The 19,191-nt window shown below is 41.8% G+C and overlaps 1 protein-coding gene across 7 annotated transcripts in view; it reads right to left on the reverse strand.

Annotated features, from left to right (window-relative positions):
• Nucleotides 1-19,191, reverse strand: part of EVL (Enah/Vasp-like) — a 147,697-nt gene that overhangs the window by 46,421 nt on the left and 82,085 nt on the right. For all 7 annotated transcript variants that reach the window (XM_064714526.1, XM_064714527.1, XM_064714531.1 and 4 more), the window contains exon 3: nucleotides 16,641-16,818. In XM_064714526.1, coding sequence (XP_064570596.1) covers nucleotides 16,641-16,818 — 178 coding nt within the window. The remainder of the gene's footprint in view (nucleotides 1-16,640; nucleotides 16,819-19,191) is intronic.

Here is a 19,191-nt window from a genome sequence, read left to right on the forward strand (position 1 = left end):
ATATTATTAAAACACATTGTTAGAGACATGCACTACTTTGTATTTAATAACTGGTTTGCTTTTTTCACCGTATTCTAATACATAAATACAAAGGCATCTGCTGAGCAGCTTTTGTCAAAACTTGTTTGCTTTTGGAGATGATCCCTTAAAAGAAATTTTAGAAATGGACCATCTTTTGCAATCTTGGCATGAACAATTCTGTAGAAGTTTATATATATAAATATATAAAAATTATATAAAATTATATATTATTATATATGTTATGTTATGTTACATTATGTTATGTTATGTTATGTTATGTTTTATATTATAATATATTATATTATATTATATTATATTATATTATATTATATTATATTATATTATATTATATATAATTCCAGATATATGCTAGGCTACACTGGAAAAGAATAATTATGATAAGGTTTCTTCTCTGTATTTTCAGGCTTATCAGCTCATTGTTACTTTCCCTCCCTTGCTTACATCCCTCTCACAAATACTGGTGGCAGCAGCTCATCTCCTCCCAGGATCAAATATATATATATATATAGCAAGGGTAGGAGACCAGGCAAGAGCAATTCAGTGGAAGAATTGAGCCATGGAATACCTTTAAGACAGTTGTTCTATTTTTAATCAATCATCTTAGCTGAGATGAAAAACTGTGAAAGCAGCCATGAATAACACCTCAAGGAAATTTGGGGGAACAGACTCACAATATTATGAGAAAGTGATACACTGACACTTTAAATAGAGATGTTATGAAGTAGCAGGGTCACAGCAGTCACCCTCTATCATCAGTCACAACCAAAACAGCCCCGACTGTGTTCATAAATCCTACAGTAACTCACATCTGGTGATAGGGGAGCATTTTATCTCCTTCTCTAACTAGCACATTTTCCTGGTGAGAGCTAACCTCTCACTGAAATACCATGAAGCCCATTTCACACCATCAGCACATCCCATTACCCTCTGGCTGAACATTATTTTCACATTTTTATAATTCTTCTCAATGGGATGTCCAACAACTGAAAATCCACTTCCTTCACAGAAATTTTCTGTCCTTACCAAAGTACTGCATGAAATAGCTTTTCCCTCAAAATGCTTCCTCAGAAAATTCCTCCTGCAGAAGAAGAGGAGGCTGAACTGGGAACAGAGCAGGAGAGGGTCTCAATCCTGCAAAGCAGCTCCTGTACCTGGCACTGAGCACTCAGGGCTCTCATTAATGCTGGAATGGGATGCCTGGACCATCCACAGCCCCATCATGGGAAGTGTTCAAGTCAGGCTGAATGGTGTTTGAGGAAACAGAGCTAGGGAAAGGTCACAGAGTCACAGAACCATTCAGGTTGGAAAAGACCCTGTTGTGGCTTCAGCTGGGATAATTTTCTCCCTAGTAGCAGGTGAAGTGCTGTGTTTTGGATTCAGTATGAGCATAATGTGGGTAGCACAGATGTTTTGGCTGTTGCTGAGCAGGGCTCACCCTAAGTCAAGGAGTTTCCAGTTCCCTGTGCTCTGCCAGTGAGGAGAAGCACAGGAACCAGGAGGGAGCACAGCCAGGCCAGCTGATCCAGACTGGCCAGAGGGATATTCCTCTGCAGCATAGTGTGTTGTGATCAGTACATAAACTGCTGGAGTTGGACTGGGAGGGGCTGATCGCTGCTGGGGGATGATTTCTCAAAGTCCCTTCACACCCAAGCTGTGATTCTACGAATAAAATCAGTGTATGTGTATGTTTGTACATTGTGGTGGTGTTCTGCAGATTTTTAGGAAGAAATACACCAACGTTTTCTGCACTCCTGGTGTGGGATGCTCACTTTGCAGAAGGCTGCTGTGCTGCTTCCAACTGCAGTCCAGGTAATTTTCTTCCCAGCAGTTAGTATGGGGCTGTATTTCAGATTTGTGCTGGAAATGGTGTTGATAACACAGGAATGTTTTAGCTGCTGCTGAGCAGTGCTCACACAAAGCCTCTCACCCCAGCAGTGAACAGGCTGTGGGTGACCAAGGAGCTGGGAGGGGACACAGCTGACCCAAAGGGTGTTCCACACCTCCTGCTGTCATGCCCACCAACAAAACCAGGGGGAAGGTTGGCCAGGAGCAGCTGCTGGAGCACTGGCTGGGCATCACCCCACTGTTTTAATTTTTATCACTCTTTATTTAGTTTTATTTCTCTCTCTGTTTCATATTTCCCTTCATTACCTATTTCTTTTTTGGAGAGACAGCTCTGATGGTGACTGCAGTGATGGGGTGGCTTGGGAAGCTGGATTCACACACATCCCTGAGACAGGGGACACGAAGCACCATTCCCTGAGGGCACCAGTGACATTAAAGGACAGGCAGCTCTGCTTTGTCTTACCAATTGTAAACTTTATTTCCTATGGAGTCAGAATGACCTTTAATTTCTTTGAAATAAAAATCTGTGCAAATATGGTGACTAATTTGCATACACAATGTGATATCTATTTATATATCCATTCCAAATACGAAAGGATATTAATGTATTGGAGTGGGCACTTCCATCTGATAAGATAAAATTTCACTGCAATTCAGCATAGAAATCCATCAGAAAATCTCATAACTCTCAAAACTGCTATCTGTGTTTAATTCACACAGGGCATGGCATAAAGCCTTAATCTGCCATGCAAATGAACATAAATCTCTGCATAATACTCTCTCTACACAATCATCATTGTAAATGTGCCCTCATCTTTACCACCCCAAAATAAAGATCTATTCTGACAGGACAAAGCCCAGCTGATAACTTCTGGGAGTCAGTTAATGAAAGACTTTAATGAAAGTCAGGGTCATGACAAAGGGCTCCTTTCCCTCTGCAAGGCATTTCAAGCCCACAAGGTGCAGCTGTTACCTCTCTTCTAGAGACAGTTTCATGCCAAGGATTCCTGGCTATTAGACTGGCCACAGTCCTCCAATTTTGAGGATTTAATTCTTATCCCATGTCCTACATGCCCTGTACATGGAGCCCTATGAAAACGCACCACCTGATTGGTTCCCAAAGCATCTCCTTTCAGAACTGTATCTCCTGTGAAAATAAACCATCCCAAAACAGCTGGTTTGGAGTGGGGAGGACTTGGTTGCTGTTCTTGTTGTTGTTGATTTGGTTTAGTTTTTGGTTGGTTTGTTTGGGTTTTTTTTTTGGAGGGTTTTTTTGGGGGTTCTTTTTTTGTGCTGTGCACATAGAAGCCAGCACAGACATTATGCTTCACCCTATGAGCAGGTGAAATTTTGAGTTTGCTCTTTTTTGAATTATAAGTCATTGATAACATGACCAGATCACTTAAGTAAAAGCTCTGGAAGATCAACCACTACTGACAGGGAGAAAAAAAAGATTTATTTAAATTTACTCCAGCCAATCTCCCCTGTTGATAAACCCATTGCAGAGGACAAACCCTGAACAATTTGGGCCATGGAGGAAGGAACCCCAGAGACAACCAGAGCTCATCCTTGAGTGCTCTCATATCAACAGGAACTCATAGCAGGGGAAAACATGTTTCAGCTGAAAAAATGTAAGAAACTAAGATTTAACTGTAACTTCTGTAGGCACTGAGCTCAGTGAGAAGGCTGAAATGTGGCGATGAAAGCCCATTGAAACCCATTGAAAAACATTTCAAAATCTCCAAGCAATATTAAACTGGGAGAAATAAAATCACCTAATTTAAAGGTACATATGTGTAGAAGACATAATCACTTTCTGAGTGTTGTAGAACAATTAAAATGAAATCCCAAAATCAGCTGATTAGCACAAGAGATACTTTCTGAATCATGTGATATGGCAAAAACCCCAAATATCCTACTCTAACTATTTCTCATGTAATATGAGAAAATACCAGTGTAATTTATGTAGTGTGAAAGCTGACAATATGTTCTGCAGTTTTGTTTAAATAGCTAATGTTCTCACATTAGCTGTAAATTAATTTTGACACTAAAAATAAATGTAATAAAAATAATGTGAAATCAAATAATTCAACATGCTGCTGACCAGGATTCATTGCTGTCTTACTGTTCCTAGTGCAGCCATGAAAAACAAACTTTTGGTAGAATTTTGGGGTTTAATTTTAACATTTAGTTTAAAAACAATTTTAACATTTAGTTTAAAAACTTGCACAGAGATGTATGGAGGTTTGATTCTCATTTTAAAAAATCTTCCTTTTCTTTAAAAATATCACAATGTTTCCTCTCATCTTTAAAAATAAAATTTGTCTTTTTAGTTTTGTAATTTGCTATGAATTTGAGCTTCAATATGGCAACACAAAAGAATGCTTAGCTTGAATTTCTCTTTATTTTGGATCAGAAAGCTGGGGCTTTCTCATTGCCTTCAAAACAACCAAATATGGTAATTTACATTGTGTGCATTTGAAAACCAAAAGTGAAGCAAAATGTAATTTCAGAACAAAAGATACATACTTCATCTTTTAAGGAAGGTTGAAAGTTCAATATTGATTTTAGTAAAATAAAAACTACAACCGAATGTAACCCATTTCTGGGGAAATGATTTGGTTCCCATTAAGAGAACCTTGACAGCCCTTGGTGTGGACCTCTCAGCAAGCTCCCCAGGCTGGAGGCACTATAGAGGAAAAGTCCAGATGGTGTGTCTGGTCTGAAATTTAACTTGAGAAGCTGCAGAGGCACTCCAGGGGATGAAGCCATGGCAGTGTGAGCAGTCCTGCCTGCAGAGCAGAGCACCTCCTGCACCCTCAGCCCCACTGATGCCCCCAGCCCTGTCACAGACATCTTTTCATAAAAATCCTTTCTTTACGATTTTTCCCCCTTCTGGGAAGCTGAGGCCCCAGAAGGGGAATGTAAACAACAGTTATCCGCTGCTGTGGAATGCAGCAGGTGCACCTGTGATGGGCCCATGTTGCTTGTGTACAATTAAGGGCCAAAGACCGAGCTCTCTCTGGGACAGAATCAGAGAGAGCTCCTTTGTTTATTCATTCCTGTTCTATCCTTAGCATAGCAAGCTCCTGAACTTTTCTCTCTATTCCTTTTAGTATAGTCTTAATGTAATATATATCAAAATTAACAAATCCAGCCTTCTGATCATGGAGTCAAGATTTTCGTCTATCTCTTCACTCCTGCAGCCCCTGCAAGCCCAACAACATCGCCCTGACCTCTGCAGCCCCACCAGGACACAGCTCTGCACACTGAGGTTTCTGCAATGGTTTTTCACTGTAGAATAGCTTCCCTGTGTGTTACAGCCTGCTGACCAAAGCCCCTGCCCCCAGCTCACTTTGGGGGCTGTCTGCCTCTACAGTGTTCTGCACCATTTGCAGCATCAGGGAAAACATTATTTAAAAATACGGCGGTGCTGAAAGACCTGACTGCAATGTAATGTGGTGCAAAACAAGAAGTATATTCAGCATGACCCTTGTTGGGCAATTTCTGGACACACCAGTAAACTCTGACAAGCAGAAAGAGGTGATTTGGGGGTGCACTCACAGGCGGATGAGATAATGTAAAGCCAGCCAGGGGCAACTTTGCCTGTGAGAAAATCATTGCAATAGCTTTAAAAAACCCACAGTTGCTCTGTGCTCTCACAGGAATGTTACAGCACAGACCAAAAAAAAAGAAATCAAATGCCAGCTCATCTGAAGAGCGAAATATCTATTTTCAAGCTTTAGCTCTGAAGCTGAAATATCATATTTAGAGTAATCAGAAAGGTCAGAGAGATGAGAAATAAAACAATCAGCAGGAAGCATAAGGCACATTTCCCTTTGCATCCTCACCTCTCTTACACTTTTCAAATCTCTCTTCCTTCCACAAACTAGGGATAAATTACTCATTTATCTGAGTCAGGAGTTTTCCTGCTGACTCTGCCAGAACCAGGCTTTCTCTTGGTGCCTTCTGCCTCCACTGCAGATCCAGAAACTTGTCCACACTCTTGGTCCATGCATCTCCAGAGCCTCTGGCTCCCTGCACGGCTCCACCTCTCCATCCCTGATCCTCTGGTGCCCCTCCTGCTGCACTGTGCATGGTAACTCTTGCCAGCTTTTGCATTAGATGTGCCACCCTTGTTGGTCATCACCAGCACTCAGTGCTCTGGCAGGCTCCAGAGGACACTGAAAGGCTCTTTCTTTTTCTCCAAGTTCAGTTAGCCCTGCTGTTTTGCTGACTCAAAGTGTTTTCTTTTGCATTTAGCAAGGATCCTGTAAGATCTGCTGGCAAAGCATCTTGAGAAGTGAAACTGCAATGTGTGTGTTTGTAAATGATGCAGGGAAACCTGGGGACCCAGATTCAAATGTGCAGAGTCATTTCTATTATGAATGCCAACGGTAAGCCAAAAAAAGAAAAAGCAAATATTCCATAATCTAAAATGCCTTAGAAGGGACATCCATTAAATTGCCGGACAATCCATATTCAAATGGATTTCTGACAATGGATTTCTGATCCAACCTTCTGAACGTCCTCCTGCTCCTGTCTGCAAAGCACCGGAGCAGCACACAGGTGCCGGCAGCCCTGCTCCTCAGCCTGCCCCGCTGCAGGCAATGCACCATTTCTCGACAAGAACGAGCAATGCACACCTAGCAAGCTCAAGAAGGCAAAAGAGGTGATAACCTCAGCGACTCTGACCCCACGTTTATTTTTAAAGGTGTGAAAAAAGCCAAAATACTCCTCGGTTCACCTCTCCCAGCGTGCTGGATGGCAGAGCCGATGCTCACACGCCTCCCAGGCGCTGCTCTGACCAGCAGAGGGAGTCCCTGGAACCCAGCACTGGAGGAAGCAGGGTTAAAATTCGTGTTTTCTACTCAGATCTCCGGAATACTAATCAAGACCAAGAGATAAAGCAATCCATGCAAATCTGATTGACGGTGATTGCTTGGCAGGGTTTGGCTTTTTTTGTCAGCAGAGGTGGAGCAGAATTTCAAAGGCGCCATCAGGGCCTGAATCACGCTGTGTGCTCCTCAGCTGTGCAGCTGAGCACGTACAAGGGCAAGGGCTGGATGCTTGGAGGACTAAAATCACCTCTTAGGAGATGACTTCCTTCCTGAGCTGCAGGACAGCCCCACACTGCTCCAATCTATCTCTCAGTTTGCTCCCTGCTCTGTGGCAGGGACTGTGCAGCCACCAGCCAGCAGCCCAGGACTGCAGCCACTCACCTCCCTGCCCCAAAATGCACAATTATTGTAAACTAGCTGCCTAGCATTTAAATGGCTGCAGTTCAGTTAATGAATCCCATTTTCAGCTGTGTTGCTTCACTGGAATTAACAGGAGTTATTGCCACAGGGCTCTGAGATTCTGCTTGCAGCAGGCAACACCACCCAGAGCTTTCCACTCCCTGACTTGGTGAAAAAGATGATGCTGGATGGCCACAGAGTCACCTAAGAAGGCCATGGCAGACTTTGTGCGAGCTGCCCAGGGATTACCAGCCAGCAGGAGAAGCTGCTGTGCATGCTCTGCAGCCAGCAGCATATGGGGATTCACTGGAATTAAGCAGACTTTCCCTCAGCTGAGCCTGCTGCCCAAGAGGGCTCCAGAGTTCTGCCCCACCTCCCCAGCTGCACCACTGGCTGTTCCTGCACAGTCCCCTGGTCCTAACACTGCTTTGACCACAGACACCTTTCTAGTGAGTGCTGTTTGCACACTGAACTATCACTTAATGGCAGCATAGTTTAAAAAAGAAATTCAAAATACTACCAATTTTATCAGTGAAAAATCCTCTTAGCCCAGCAACTTATTCCTGACTTCAATCTGTATATGTGTGAAATATCTTCCTAAAAAAATATTAATATCTTCCTAAAAAATGTGAATATCTTCCTAGAAATCCTCTTAGCCCAGCAACTTATTCCTGATTTCAATCTAATATATGTGTGAATATCTTCCCAAATTCACTTCTGGTACAAAATAAAAAAAGATTGCATGCAAAAAGCCCATCTGTTTTCAGAGCTCAGGCAGGCAGAAAAGTGAAAATCAGACGTGCACTACTCATGTGAACACATACATGGACATGCACAACACACATGTATTCCTTGGAGTTGTCATTAACTCTCCCAAGGAAATCCATGGAGCATCACTAAAAATAAACCTTATGCACATTAGTTTTCAGGTCTCTAATTTATTATTGTTAAACCAGAGTTTTAATTATCATTATAGTTACTAATTAATTACACCATAATTAGAAATCATTAATTCATTAATAAGAAAGTAAGAAGATGATAGTAAAATTGTCAGGGACCAAAGAAAGGTTCTTAGCATCAATCCTGTGCAGTCAGTGATGAGAAAGAGAGGGAGAAGGGGATGAATTTTGCCTTTAGGGACACCTAATACATAACTGACTGTACCAAGAGCCTCTGTTACTGTTTCTTGACCACACAGACATCCCAGCTCAGGTACAAAATGCAGTGCTACAGATGCTGATAGTGAAAAATATACTTCCGTTGACAGGAAAATCATGGTCACACAATTACTGACTGCTAGGAGTGGGATCACAGCTAGGGGAGTTACAGTGCAGAGACAAACTATTATAGAGTCTGGCTCTTAGCTGAGAATACAGAAAGTCTATTGAATAAAAAGAAGCAACCAAAGCAGGCTGGATGGGGCTTTGAGCAACTTGATCTAGAGGAAATTGTCCCTGCCTAGAGCAGGGGGCTGGAACTAGGTGATCTTTAAGGTCCCTTCCAACCCAAACAATTCTATAAATGGTCTCCAGATGAACACTTGCCAAAATTTGGCCCATACTGCTTGCAGATAAATTACCGAACTTGTTAAATTTTGATAATTTTTTTTTTTCCCTAAGCTAATACATTTTTTTGCCACTGACTATACCCTAGTGAAAAAGCCATAGTGAATCTTCTATCACTGAGCTCTGGGAACTTCTCCAGCTTGCAGCACACTCAGAAAAACAGGGGTTGGAAGGCAATGGTGCATGGGAATATTGCTAGCACAAGTCGACGTGTGCAAGTGTCTCTTAAATCTCTCAACAATTTTGTTTCCCACACACAGTTTCCTTCCTGAAGTGGTTTTGATTTAGTGCAGAGGAGTTCAGCACAGCAAAAAGCATCAGCAAGAGACTCAATATAATGCTTTTCAAAGAGCAGAGGCACCTTTTGTTGCTGCAGACGTTGGACAGCAGCTCTGGCTCTGAGCAGGGTTCAGTGGAGTCCTGCAGCAAAGGGCTGAGAGGCACACAGGCAGCATGTCATGGGTCTGTATTTGCATAACACTGTGAGAAAACTCTCTGCTGTGGATCCCTACCATCCGGGGAACTGAAAAACTGAGCTGAAAAAACGCCTTCTTCTATAGAGCAGAATAATTAAATAAGGGTTTGATACTTCCTGACAGATGAATAATGGCAATGAAATTTACAGTTCTAGACCGAAAGGAGTCTGTAATCCCAGTTTATCTATTCACCAGCCAATCAATTCCCCTCCTGTGCTCCAGTCAACTGAAGCCAAGCTAATACAGAAGATTAAGTAGTTTTACTCACTCCTTCTCCTGGCTGGACTGACTTCTTTCAGTTCTGGTTTGAAACATGTTTCTCTTAATGTGAAGTGTACCCATGCTCCTACAAGTTGGTTAAAGCCTAATGCTAATAATGCAAGAGTTGTGGGTTCCATCCCTGTATGGGCCATTCACTTCAGAGTTGGACTCGGTGATCCTTGTGAGTCCTTTCCAACTCAGTCCTTTCCACCTTTGATCCTGTGAAATGTCATATATCCAGTGATATCCTGTGAAATATCCTGTGATATATCCAGTTAGGAAGCCCAGGTTAACCTGAGAAGAGGGCACCTGAGCAGTTTGGCAGGAAGGGGAAGGCTGCAAGCACGTGCCTATTATTCCAGGAAAAGTTTGGTTATTTTGGAAAGATGGGCAGAGGGCTTGTACAGGGACTGTCATCCCCCCCAGCACAGGAAGAAGTTTTGGGAATGAAACAAAATGAGTGGTCCTGTGGTTGTGCTAATATTTTACAGCTGGGGTCACAAGGGACTCCTGCCCTCACAGGCTTTCACTGGCTGCTGCAGGAAAATAAATTCCCACCTGGTTTGCTGGGTAGCAGCTCATCCCTGTCCAACTGGCAAAGGAAGGAATTTATTTCTAGGGTAAGCAATATACTAAAAGATTCTGTATGTCACGTGGACTTTTCTGGAACAGTTTCAGTGATAAAGCAATGCAGCAGATGAAAGGAAAAAGCTCATCATCTAATTTGAATTTTCCCTCCCTCTTCATTGACTTACAAAGCACAGCAATTTAGACCAGAAACCCCCCTATCTGCTGAACATTTCTGAGTGACTAAAGCTGATACTGAAACTGGTGTAGGCATGAGTCTGGAAACATTGTGAAATTTATTTCTCTAAGCCTTTTCCTGGTGTTTTTGAAAGAAGTCAGTCAGAAAACAGTTATTCCCCTGGGAAATCTTTTGTGTTTTTAAGAAGCAGATATTTTTTGTTTTTCACATGCACCCGATTAACCACTGCCTGCAGGCTGCTAGTTTGGCTAGCCCAAGGTGTCTGACCACATGGATCATATTTACACCAGTGAGTCTAAAAGTTTGTTGTTCACAAGTTCTCTATGCCTAGATTATAAATAGGAACAATGTCTGGAATGACTTGATTCAAAGACTTGCAGCAGAATGCATGCTTATGGTTCTGCAATGTCTGTGCCAGCTGAAGTTACACACATCCTTAAGTGTTATTAGCACTGTGAAAAATTACATTTGCACAGAGTACACCACCTCAGGGCTTTATAATCTGCACCAACACACCTCAAAGTGTGGGAAATGAGTCCACAGTGCAGCATGCAAAGCACCTTGCATGGAGCACAGATCTCTTTACCCCAGCACAGTTTTGGAACCAGCTGGCTGCAAGTGGGAATTGTGTTCTGTGGTGGGTCCCTTTCATTATTGATGAGCTATTTTATGTATTATGCAGTGCTGTAATGAAGATGAAGTATTTTGTCTTCCCACACTGTGTCCTCTATGGTGCTGGGAAGTCTTGGGGCAATATTATCAAATAAAACAGACACCGCTTTGTAGAAGATTAATTCAGATGACTAAATTTCCCAGAAGTTACACTTTACTGCCACTGAAAAACTGAGAGATGCAGGGCTAGCTGTCAAAATGTTAATGAAAAAATACTGAGCTGAATATAATATTAGAAAAAAATATAAAAAACCTTGTGTACACTTTTGTCTGAAATCCAGTGCACCATAATCTTCACACACATCCTTCACTGACAGAAACCTATGGTACATTCTGCCAGTTTATCCGCTATTTGATGAATCAAAGCTTTATTCTTTTATTTCTCCAAAGTGTTTTTCAAGGAACTTCCTCTCAGCAATGGAGACATGTTGTCACTTCTGAAAGGATACAAGCAGAATGACTGAAGGAATGGAAAAAGATATCAAGCTCCCAAGAACCTAATAAAATCAAGGAGAAATAATCCACAGAGATGGAAAAGGCAGCAGATCTTCCAACTAGAGGAAGAGGAGTGAGGAACAATCCTTCTACCAAAACATCCTCCCTGCAGAGGCAAGGCACGGTCTGAAGCTGAAGGCACAGGGCTGAACTCTGCACCCTCCATGACCTATGTCTGTATTGTGAGCTCTGTAAGACACTTAGAACAAGAAAATGGCTTTCTTACAAGGAATAAATAAAGAAATAAATCACTATTAATCTTCTTCAAACCTCTCTCCTGTTTCAAGCTTTCCTCCAAAGTCTCTGTTCTTAGTCAGATAAGGCAGCTAACCTCTAACTATGATTAACTCTGCACCGAGCTCTCTGCACAAGGCATTTCAGCATGTGGTGTTTACATTTAGAAATGGAATTTTCATACATTGTAAGTCAACAATAACTATCTAAGTCCCCAGGGCACAGACATCAAAAGAAAAGCAGAAGTTCACAGTACATTATATTCACTATGTCACAGGCAGCATTTACCAGCAGCACAAATCAGAGTCTTAATTCTTCTCCTAGAGGTTAAAAATCTTTAAGCCATGGAAGGCCAAGGTGCCCTCAGAGCTGGTCATGCCAAGCCACAAAGCTGAACCACTGTCCCCTGATGTGACATGGGAACATGCAAGTGTTGCCAGCAACCAGCTGGAACTCAATGTCTGAAGGGAGCAAATAAGGAAAGAAAAAGATGAAGAATCCCTTTGCCCATCCCCAGAAAACTGAGGAACAAGAAAGGTGATAAAATAGTCTCATTCCCTCTCTCCTGGAAGTGTAAGCTCCATGGGAGAAGCACTGAGAGTACAGGCTCCATTGAGCCCTGCAGAAAGTTCATTACAGGCACCACTGGCTTTCCTACACAATTCTGGCAGGGAAGAACTTGCCCATTTCAGCTTACTAATGTTCTCATGTTATGTCCTGCTCCAATAACCACGCTGCCCTGCCATCAGCCACTGCACTTGGCAAATCTAAGAGCATGCAAGCCCCAAAAAACATGAAACATTATAGTAGGAGTCCTAATAAAATCTGTGTATTGTATAAGTGGCCTTGCCCCAGTCCTAGTTGTTCTAAATGGGCTGCAGCTGTGATGTCCTTAATTGGGCAGCAGCTGTGGCTAATGAAGATAACTGAGATAAAAGGGGGTGGGCTGGCTGGGTAGGGAGAGCCTTGGAGGAGTCCTGATGAAGAAGCAGGAGCAACATTGCTGTGAAGAGCTGTGTGTGAGAAAACCACCCAGAAGGTATGGGACTCTAGAAATAGGACAACAATATGGATACAACAAAACATCAAACAGCCTGTGGGCAAGATCTGTGCAGAATTCTTCCACAGTCTCCTGGGGCAGGAAGGGGTGATGCTCTGCCCCAGTGAAACCTGGCTGCAGATGACAAAGTGAGCTGGTGGCACACTACCTTGTACCAGGTAATTTATACTAGCAAAAGATCTGACTTCTCAAAGTGGACACCCATTAAAGAAAAACAATTAATTGGCAAGTTGTTTGTAATATTAATGGTCTTACTAAATGACACCATTAAAGCAATGAAAGTGAGAGATTGGTAATAGCAAGTCAATGTTATCGTTTGCTCTCCTTTTGCAGGCTGGCTCAGAACCAACATTTTTCCCTTTATTTGTAAGGGAGAACAGATTAAAGAAATGTATAAGGAAATCAAAGTAATTAGGCATATAGATAAGCTGGCAGGTAAAAAACTGTAATTCAGTGAGGCAGCTGTCAACCTCTAAAGGAAGGATGGTGCATATTTGTAATATTTCAGTTTTAGTCCCATTTTTTCTGATTTTGGATTACCCCTGACCTAACCATCAGCACCCTTAGAAAGCACAACAATGAGCCAGGTCTGTGTTCACCTCTTTCAAGTCTTGCTTTGCCCACCCTGGGCACGTGCACTGGGAGAGGCTCCCACCACAGCACTGAGAACAGAACACCTGCAAGGTGGCCAGCCATCCCCATGGGTAAGAGTATGGGTACATCCACTGCAGAAACACAACCAGACAGACAGTTTAGGCTATGGCTTTTCTCCCAACTTTTTGCAAACTCTGGGGTGTCACAGTCCGGGGAAGACACCTGCCCCAACACTGAAATGTAACTGGGTAAACACAGTCTGGCTGTTGGTCTGATTCCGCCCATTTAATCTTTGGCATTTAACAAAGCACTTGGTTTAGTTTTCACTCATGTCCCATGCAGTCAGGACAGAGATCAGTGCTTGTGGTTGTTCTTGGGCAATGCAATCAGAACAGAGAGATCAGTGCTTGTGGTTGTTCTTTCTCACTTGAAGAAGAGGGACAGTACAGTAATTCTTACCACTAGCTCATAACTGTGTGTTCATTTGAAGTGACCCAGTCATTTGAAAGTCATCACTACCTAAAAATTATTTCCAACTCCCCTAAACATAGACTGCTACCAATTTTTCAACTAATTCAGATTAATGCACCATTCAAACCTCACACTATTACTTTGTGCCAAGACCAGTTATTTTCCCAAAAATAACAGTACCCTGACTCCACAACTGCTGAAGACATGATGCAGTCTCACATCTACTGCTGTGGTCTGCCATGATTAATTTTAGTTTATGGAAGTGGGTGGTAGAATGAAGGGAGAAGCAGCCATGGAAGCCAGAATCTATTCAACTATGGGAGGATCAGCAGTATCAAATGTAATAATGTCTCAGTGGGGAATGTGAGAAAAAACTAAACATTAGAAATAGCATGTGCCAAGTAGTGCACACAGCATACTCCAATTTCAGAACAGCAGATACGGTTTGCTACCCTGTGAATGGGGCAGAGGGAGCCTCTGTTTCATCCTGTGGTTTTGGTTGATCTTTTTATGAGTGTATGAGCAGTTCTGGGCATACAAATGAGCCCCTTAAAGCTGCCATCCATCTGCATAAGCACATGGGCACCTTTAAAACATGGATGCATAGATATAATAAATACATTTTTTTCCTAATGATTTTTCCACATGAAAAAAGCAGACCCTAATGCAGCATGCAGGCAGCAGAAGGGATGGAGGATGCAGGCAGTGGCAGTGCCTGAAAAGATATATGGATATGTGTGCTTGTGTGAATTCCTATCACATTAATTCAATCCCACAAAGGGGCCATAGAAGCCTGGAAGAGCAGATATGAAAAACATTTCATACCTTATATCCATTATGTACTTTTGCTGTCAATTGGCATGCTGAGATCACTGCAGTAATGGGAAAACTTATGATGATCTAAAAAGCTTCATTCTAATCGATTACCAATGTGTAGCTAATATTAAAGAGAAATACCTCTGCAAAGAAATTCCATAATTTAAAAAAAAAAGAAAAATGAGGGTTTCTGGAATTTCTTTCATACAATCAGAGGGTTTTTTTTAAAAAAAAAAAAACCTGAAATGTCCTTTAATCAAAATGTCATTTTTTGACAAGTTCAGCTGTAAAGAATGGGACAACTGGCAATCTTTGAAACTTCTAACACTTTATCTATGAGACAAAAAGGGTTGCTGAGGACTGAATGTTTACCAGGCCATTCTTTTTTGTCCAGAAAATAAAGTTTTTTATCTGTGGCCCAATTCATGTCTTTGAATGTGACAACTACAAACTCTAAATACAAGCTCTTCAGCATGGACTGGATTTTAAACCTGCACCGCATCTAAAGCACACTTTCAATGTGCTAAGGAAATGAATTAAAAAATACCAAAGAAAATCAAAATGTGAATTATTCCTGGCTGTATATGCATAAACTTCTCAGAAATTTATTAGGCTTTTCAAGTGCTCAAAAATACTTTCTTAAAAATACCTGTTGCTCATTGCTAGGTGTTGCTAACATAATTTAAGGCAGTTTCTTGTTTCTTACCCTGAGAATTGTGTTTCCACAAGGCACCTCCCTGAAGCAAACTCAAAATCCTGCAAAATCCTCACTCCCTTTGACAAGAAGAAAATGATGGGAAAAAAACCCAACCCAAATTTAAGGGCTTTTGGAGGAAAGGCAGACTCATCACAAACATTAAACCAATCTCTACACATGACCATAGTCAAAGTACCCAAATTTGGAGGTCTAAAAGGGGTGGGCACATCTGAGCAGCCAAAGAGTTCTGTACTCTTCAGACTTTTTTGAGTTTAGGACTGGTGAATCTGGGCCAGATTTCCTCATGAAGGCTCCTGCTGTGGCACAACTACAGCTGAAAATGTTCAAGATGAAGAAAGCAGAATTAAGTACCCAGTACTTCTAAATATAGATAAGAATTTGAAATATGTCTTGATTTTTGATGAGTTTTGCATTTGCCAGCTTATAGCAATAAAAAAAAAATCTGAACCTTTTAGTAAGACATATTTGTGTATTGGAGGTTGTCAGGGGACAATCTCCCTCTGAAGAGCTGCTGTCCATCCCCACTGAACACTGCAGGGAAACCTGGATGGCAGCACGTGATGCAAACCTTGACTCATCATGTCTGCAAAAGGAAAATAAGGCTGTGGTGTGTGTTTCTGCAGGAACAAACAAAACAAAAAAGACACCACACAAGGACTGCTCTGTTCCCAGCCCAGGAGCTGCAGAGAGGTCGTAAACGTGTAACTGAGGGCAGTGCTTCATCCAGATACCACAAACCAGAAACTGGTTTCCATTGAGAAACCAGGACTTTATTTTGGCCCCAGTTCAAGCTAATGCAATGACAAATTCACAGAACAGCAAACTTCACCACAAAGTTCTTTTACAGTCAATATAGTGTTCAATAACCAAGGTGCCTCACACTCCTGTTTCGGTAAGCTGACCCACAAGAGCCAATAGCTGAAGCTGGCCCAACACACTGGAAATAACAGCTCGGAGTCCTATCCTGTCAGATTTGGCTACTTTTACTTCAGATTTAGCTTCTGATTTACTTAAAGTTTTTAGCTTCTGTTTTTTCTGGTTTTTTACTTCAGATTTTACCTTCTGTTTACTTAAAGTTTTATTCTGCCATCTCATATGTAAAACAGCATATATGCAGATCCACATAAATCAGTGGGGCTACCTGCCTGTTGAGGCATTCCCAAATAACTATTGATTTCCTATGGTGAGTTAAGGCACCATGAAAAATGAGCAGAAAGGGAAATAAAATCTGAAAACGTGCAATTCATACCACAGCAAACGCTGATCTGAAGGCTAAGGTTTTTTATTATTATGTGTGTTATAATGGCATAATATCCAATACAAGTGCACTAGGTGATTGGTAATGAGCATGTTAAAATGTCACAGACTAACAGAGATTAACTTACCTCCATCTTGTGAGTTCATGATGTTCAGAGCAAACAGCATTGCATTGGAGAACGTGGTGGCCTCTTCTTTGCTTGCAAAATTCAAGCCATAGACCTGTCGTGCGTCGCGCCATTGATGAAAGGTAGGAGTTGCTTGATTGTACTTCAGTCCTTTCACAATGGAGTAATTAATCACTACCTGGGATTTGAAACAGGAGTAAGGATTAACAATAGCTCAAAAACACACCCAACCCTTGTGTGAAGGTTGCCTAAATGGGGAGAGGCAGCTCCTAGGGCAGCTCCTACATGGCTGCACAGTAAGGCAGTGTTTGTTTCAGTGACAGAAAATTCACATCTGGGGGCGAGATTTACAACAGTTCAGTTCAGCCTCGGGGACTTGCAAGCCAGTTTTGCAAAATCTATTACCTGCTCCTGCTTTTTACAGCACCTCCACAGGGTGCAGCTGTGCAGATGCTGCAAACAGCTGTCAGGAACCAGGGCCAGCAGCTGTTTCCATCTTTTGGAGGATGGTCATGTACAATTGTTAGAAAAAGAGCCAGACAGAGCTCTTGGCACTAGCCTTGCCCTATAGCACATAAACGTTTCACTCATTGCACCAGTTTTGCTTTCCTCTTCCCATGTGTCTGATCACCACCAGCTTCTTGTTCTTAGTTTTTTTCTTTAGAATCAGGCAAGCAGAAACCCAGACAACCATTCCTCTCCCACCTTCTCCCCTGTTGTATGTGTGGTGTTTTCCAGGTAAGGGGAGACTGCAGCAGAAGACTGTTTTTTTTTAAATTTAATCTACTAAATACAATGCCCTGTTTATCCTTGGGCAGGGCACTGGGACACCCAGCTGCACAGTACAGCTGGGATCCAGACAGAAACCTCCACTGCTGAAGTGTAAGCTGTGCTAGCTAAGGGTGGGGAGGCAGGAATGTCCACTGTACCACTTTGTACATAGAATTTATGTTAGAGGTGGACCCCACATACCAGAAAACATACCTTTTTTTTTTTTTTTTTTTATAGTCTGACCAGACTTTTGGAAAGTTTTCTGTTAACACTATGATTCCAGCTAAAAAGCTTCAGTGTGTGTAATCAGTCCAACAATATTTTTGGTAGATGACTGACAATTCTTAATTGTATGGGCAGACTTTAAAAACTAATTTCAAAGATTAACAACCCCTAGCTCTGAGTTTTGAATTTTCACTGGATTGCCAGTTTAAACTGGCAGAGAAACATTAGATGAGCACCTAACAAGGAACAAATTGTTTCACCCACATTAGTATTTTTGAAGGATAACAGTGTCTCATTGATACAGTTAACAGATGTCTTGTAACTTTACTATATTAAAATACAAAAAATTTGGAAACCAACAAAGAAGCCATTAGACCCCAAGATGATTACAGATATACTCTTATTTCTAGGACGCATTTCTTACAGAGTGAGCATTAGAGAGTGATGTAGAAGATAGTCTCTGAATCCTTGGTCTAGCTTTAGGCACAAATGTGATGGTCCAGCTGTTGCACCCAAACCAGTATCATTACTAAGGTTCCATGAAAAAGCAGTGAGAAGCAATCAGACCTACACTGGGTTTTTTTGGACACATTTAATTGAGAAATTGAGAACCTGTGAGCCAAAGGAAGATGCAGCCCTCCACTGGGTGTGTGGGCTCCCAAGAATTAGTCCCCTGGAATTGGGAACTGCATCCCAACGTAATGGGGAGACACCCACACCAACCAGAATGAAGTGGAAGCTGGTCACAGCAGAGGCAATGAACTTCCTCTTGTACCTGACAGCTTGGAAAGCCATTTCTCCTTGAAAAGTGAGAACATCACCCCATTTGTCTACTGAACAATGGGAGAACCTGTACCAATATTGCTCACACTCAGAGTCTCTTGAGATCAAGTAGACTCATGCCTGGATTTCTAGACCAACATTTTTAACATGGACCAATTTTTAAGTCTTCTAACCATTTTTGAGTAGCCTTCCAAGCAAGGGAAGCATAGGTAGTATCTTTGAGGAAAAGTTTAGAAGGATTGTGAGCTTCTACCAGGCTTTCAAAGTGAGTCTCTCACCTACTAACAGAAACCTCTGTTTCAAAGGATGTCCCTATCAAAGCCCAAAGAGCACCAGAGGGTACAGTGCAGCTGTATAATGGAAGGCAGAAATTGTAAAGACCTATGCCAAAAATTGCTTCATGGAAGTCAGGTAAACTTCAAAACCTGCTTCCAATGAACTCCAAGGATCTGCATTGTTCTGAGGGTTAGATCCCTTTAATTGAATAAAGACAGAATGTGAATGCTGACCTTCAGTAATCATCAGGATGCCCACACATGTAATATCGTGTCTTCAAACTCAAATCAGAGTTTACTGAGAAATGAATCACTGGGAAATGAAACTTAAAATAGCCAGACTTTCATTTTTATCTCCTTTGACTTGTGTTTATAGAAAATGAAAAAAAGAGGAGGGGATCTCCTGCTGTTGTTAAGAATGAGTGCACAAAGGTGTCTTGTACAGATGGTGTGGAGACTCTACAAGGCACATGATCATAACGAAGTGCTTCAGAGCA

The sequence above is a fragment of the Zonotrichia leucophrys genome, chromosome 5 (genome assembly GCF_028769735.1).
Source record: "Zonotrichia leucophrys gambelii isolate GWCS_2022_RI chromosome 5, RI_Zleu_2.0, whole genome shotgun sequence".
In the NCBI taxonomy this organism is placed as follows: domain Eukaryota; kingdom Metazoa; phylum Chordata; class Aves; order Passeriformes; family Passerellidae; genus Zonotrichia; species Zonotrichia leucophrys.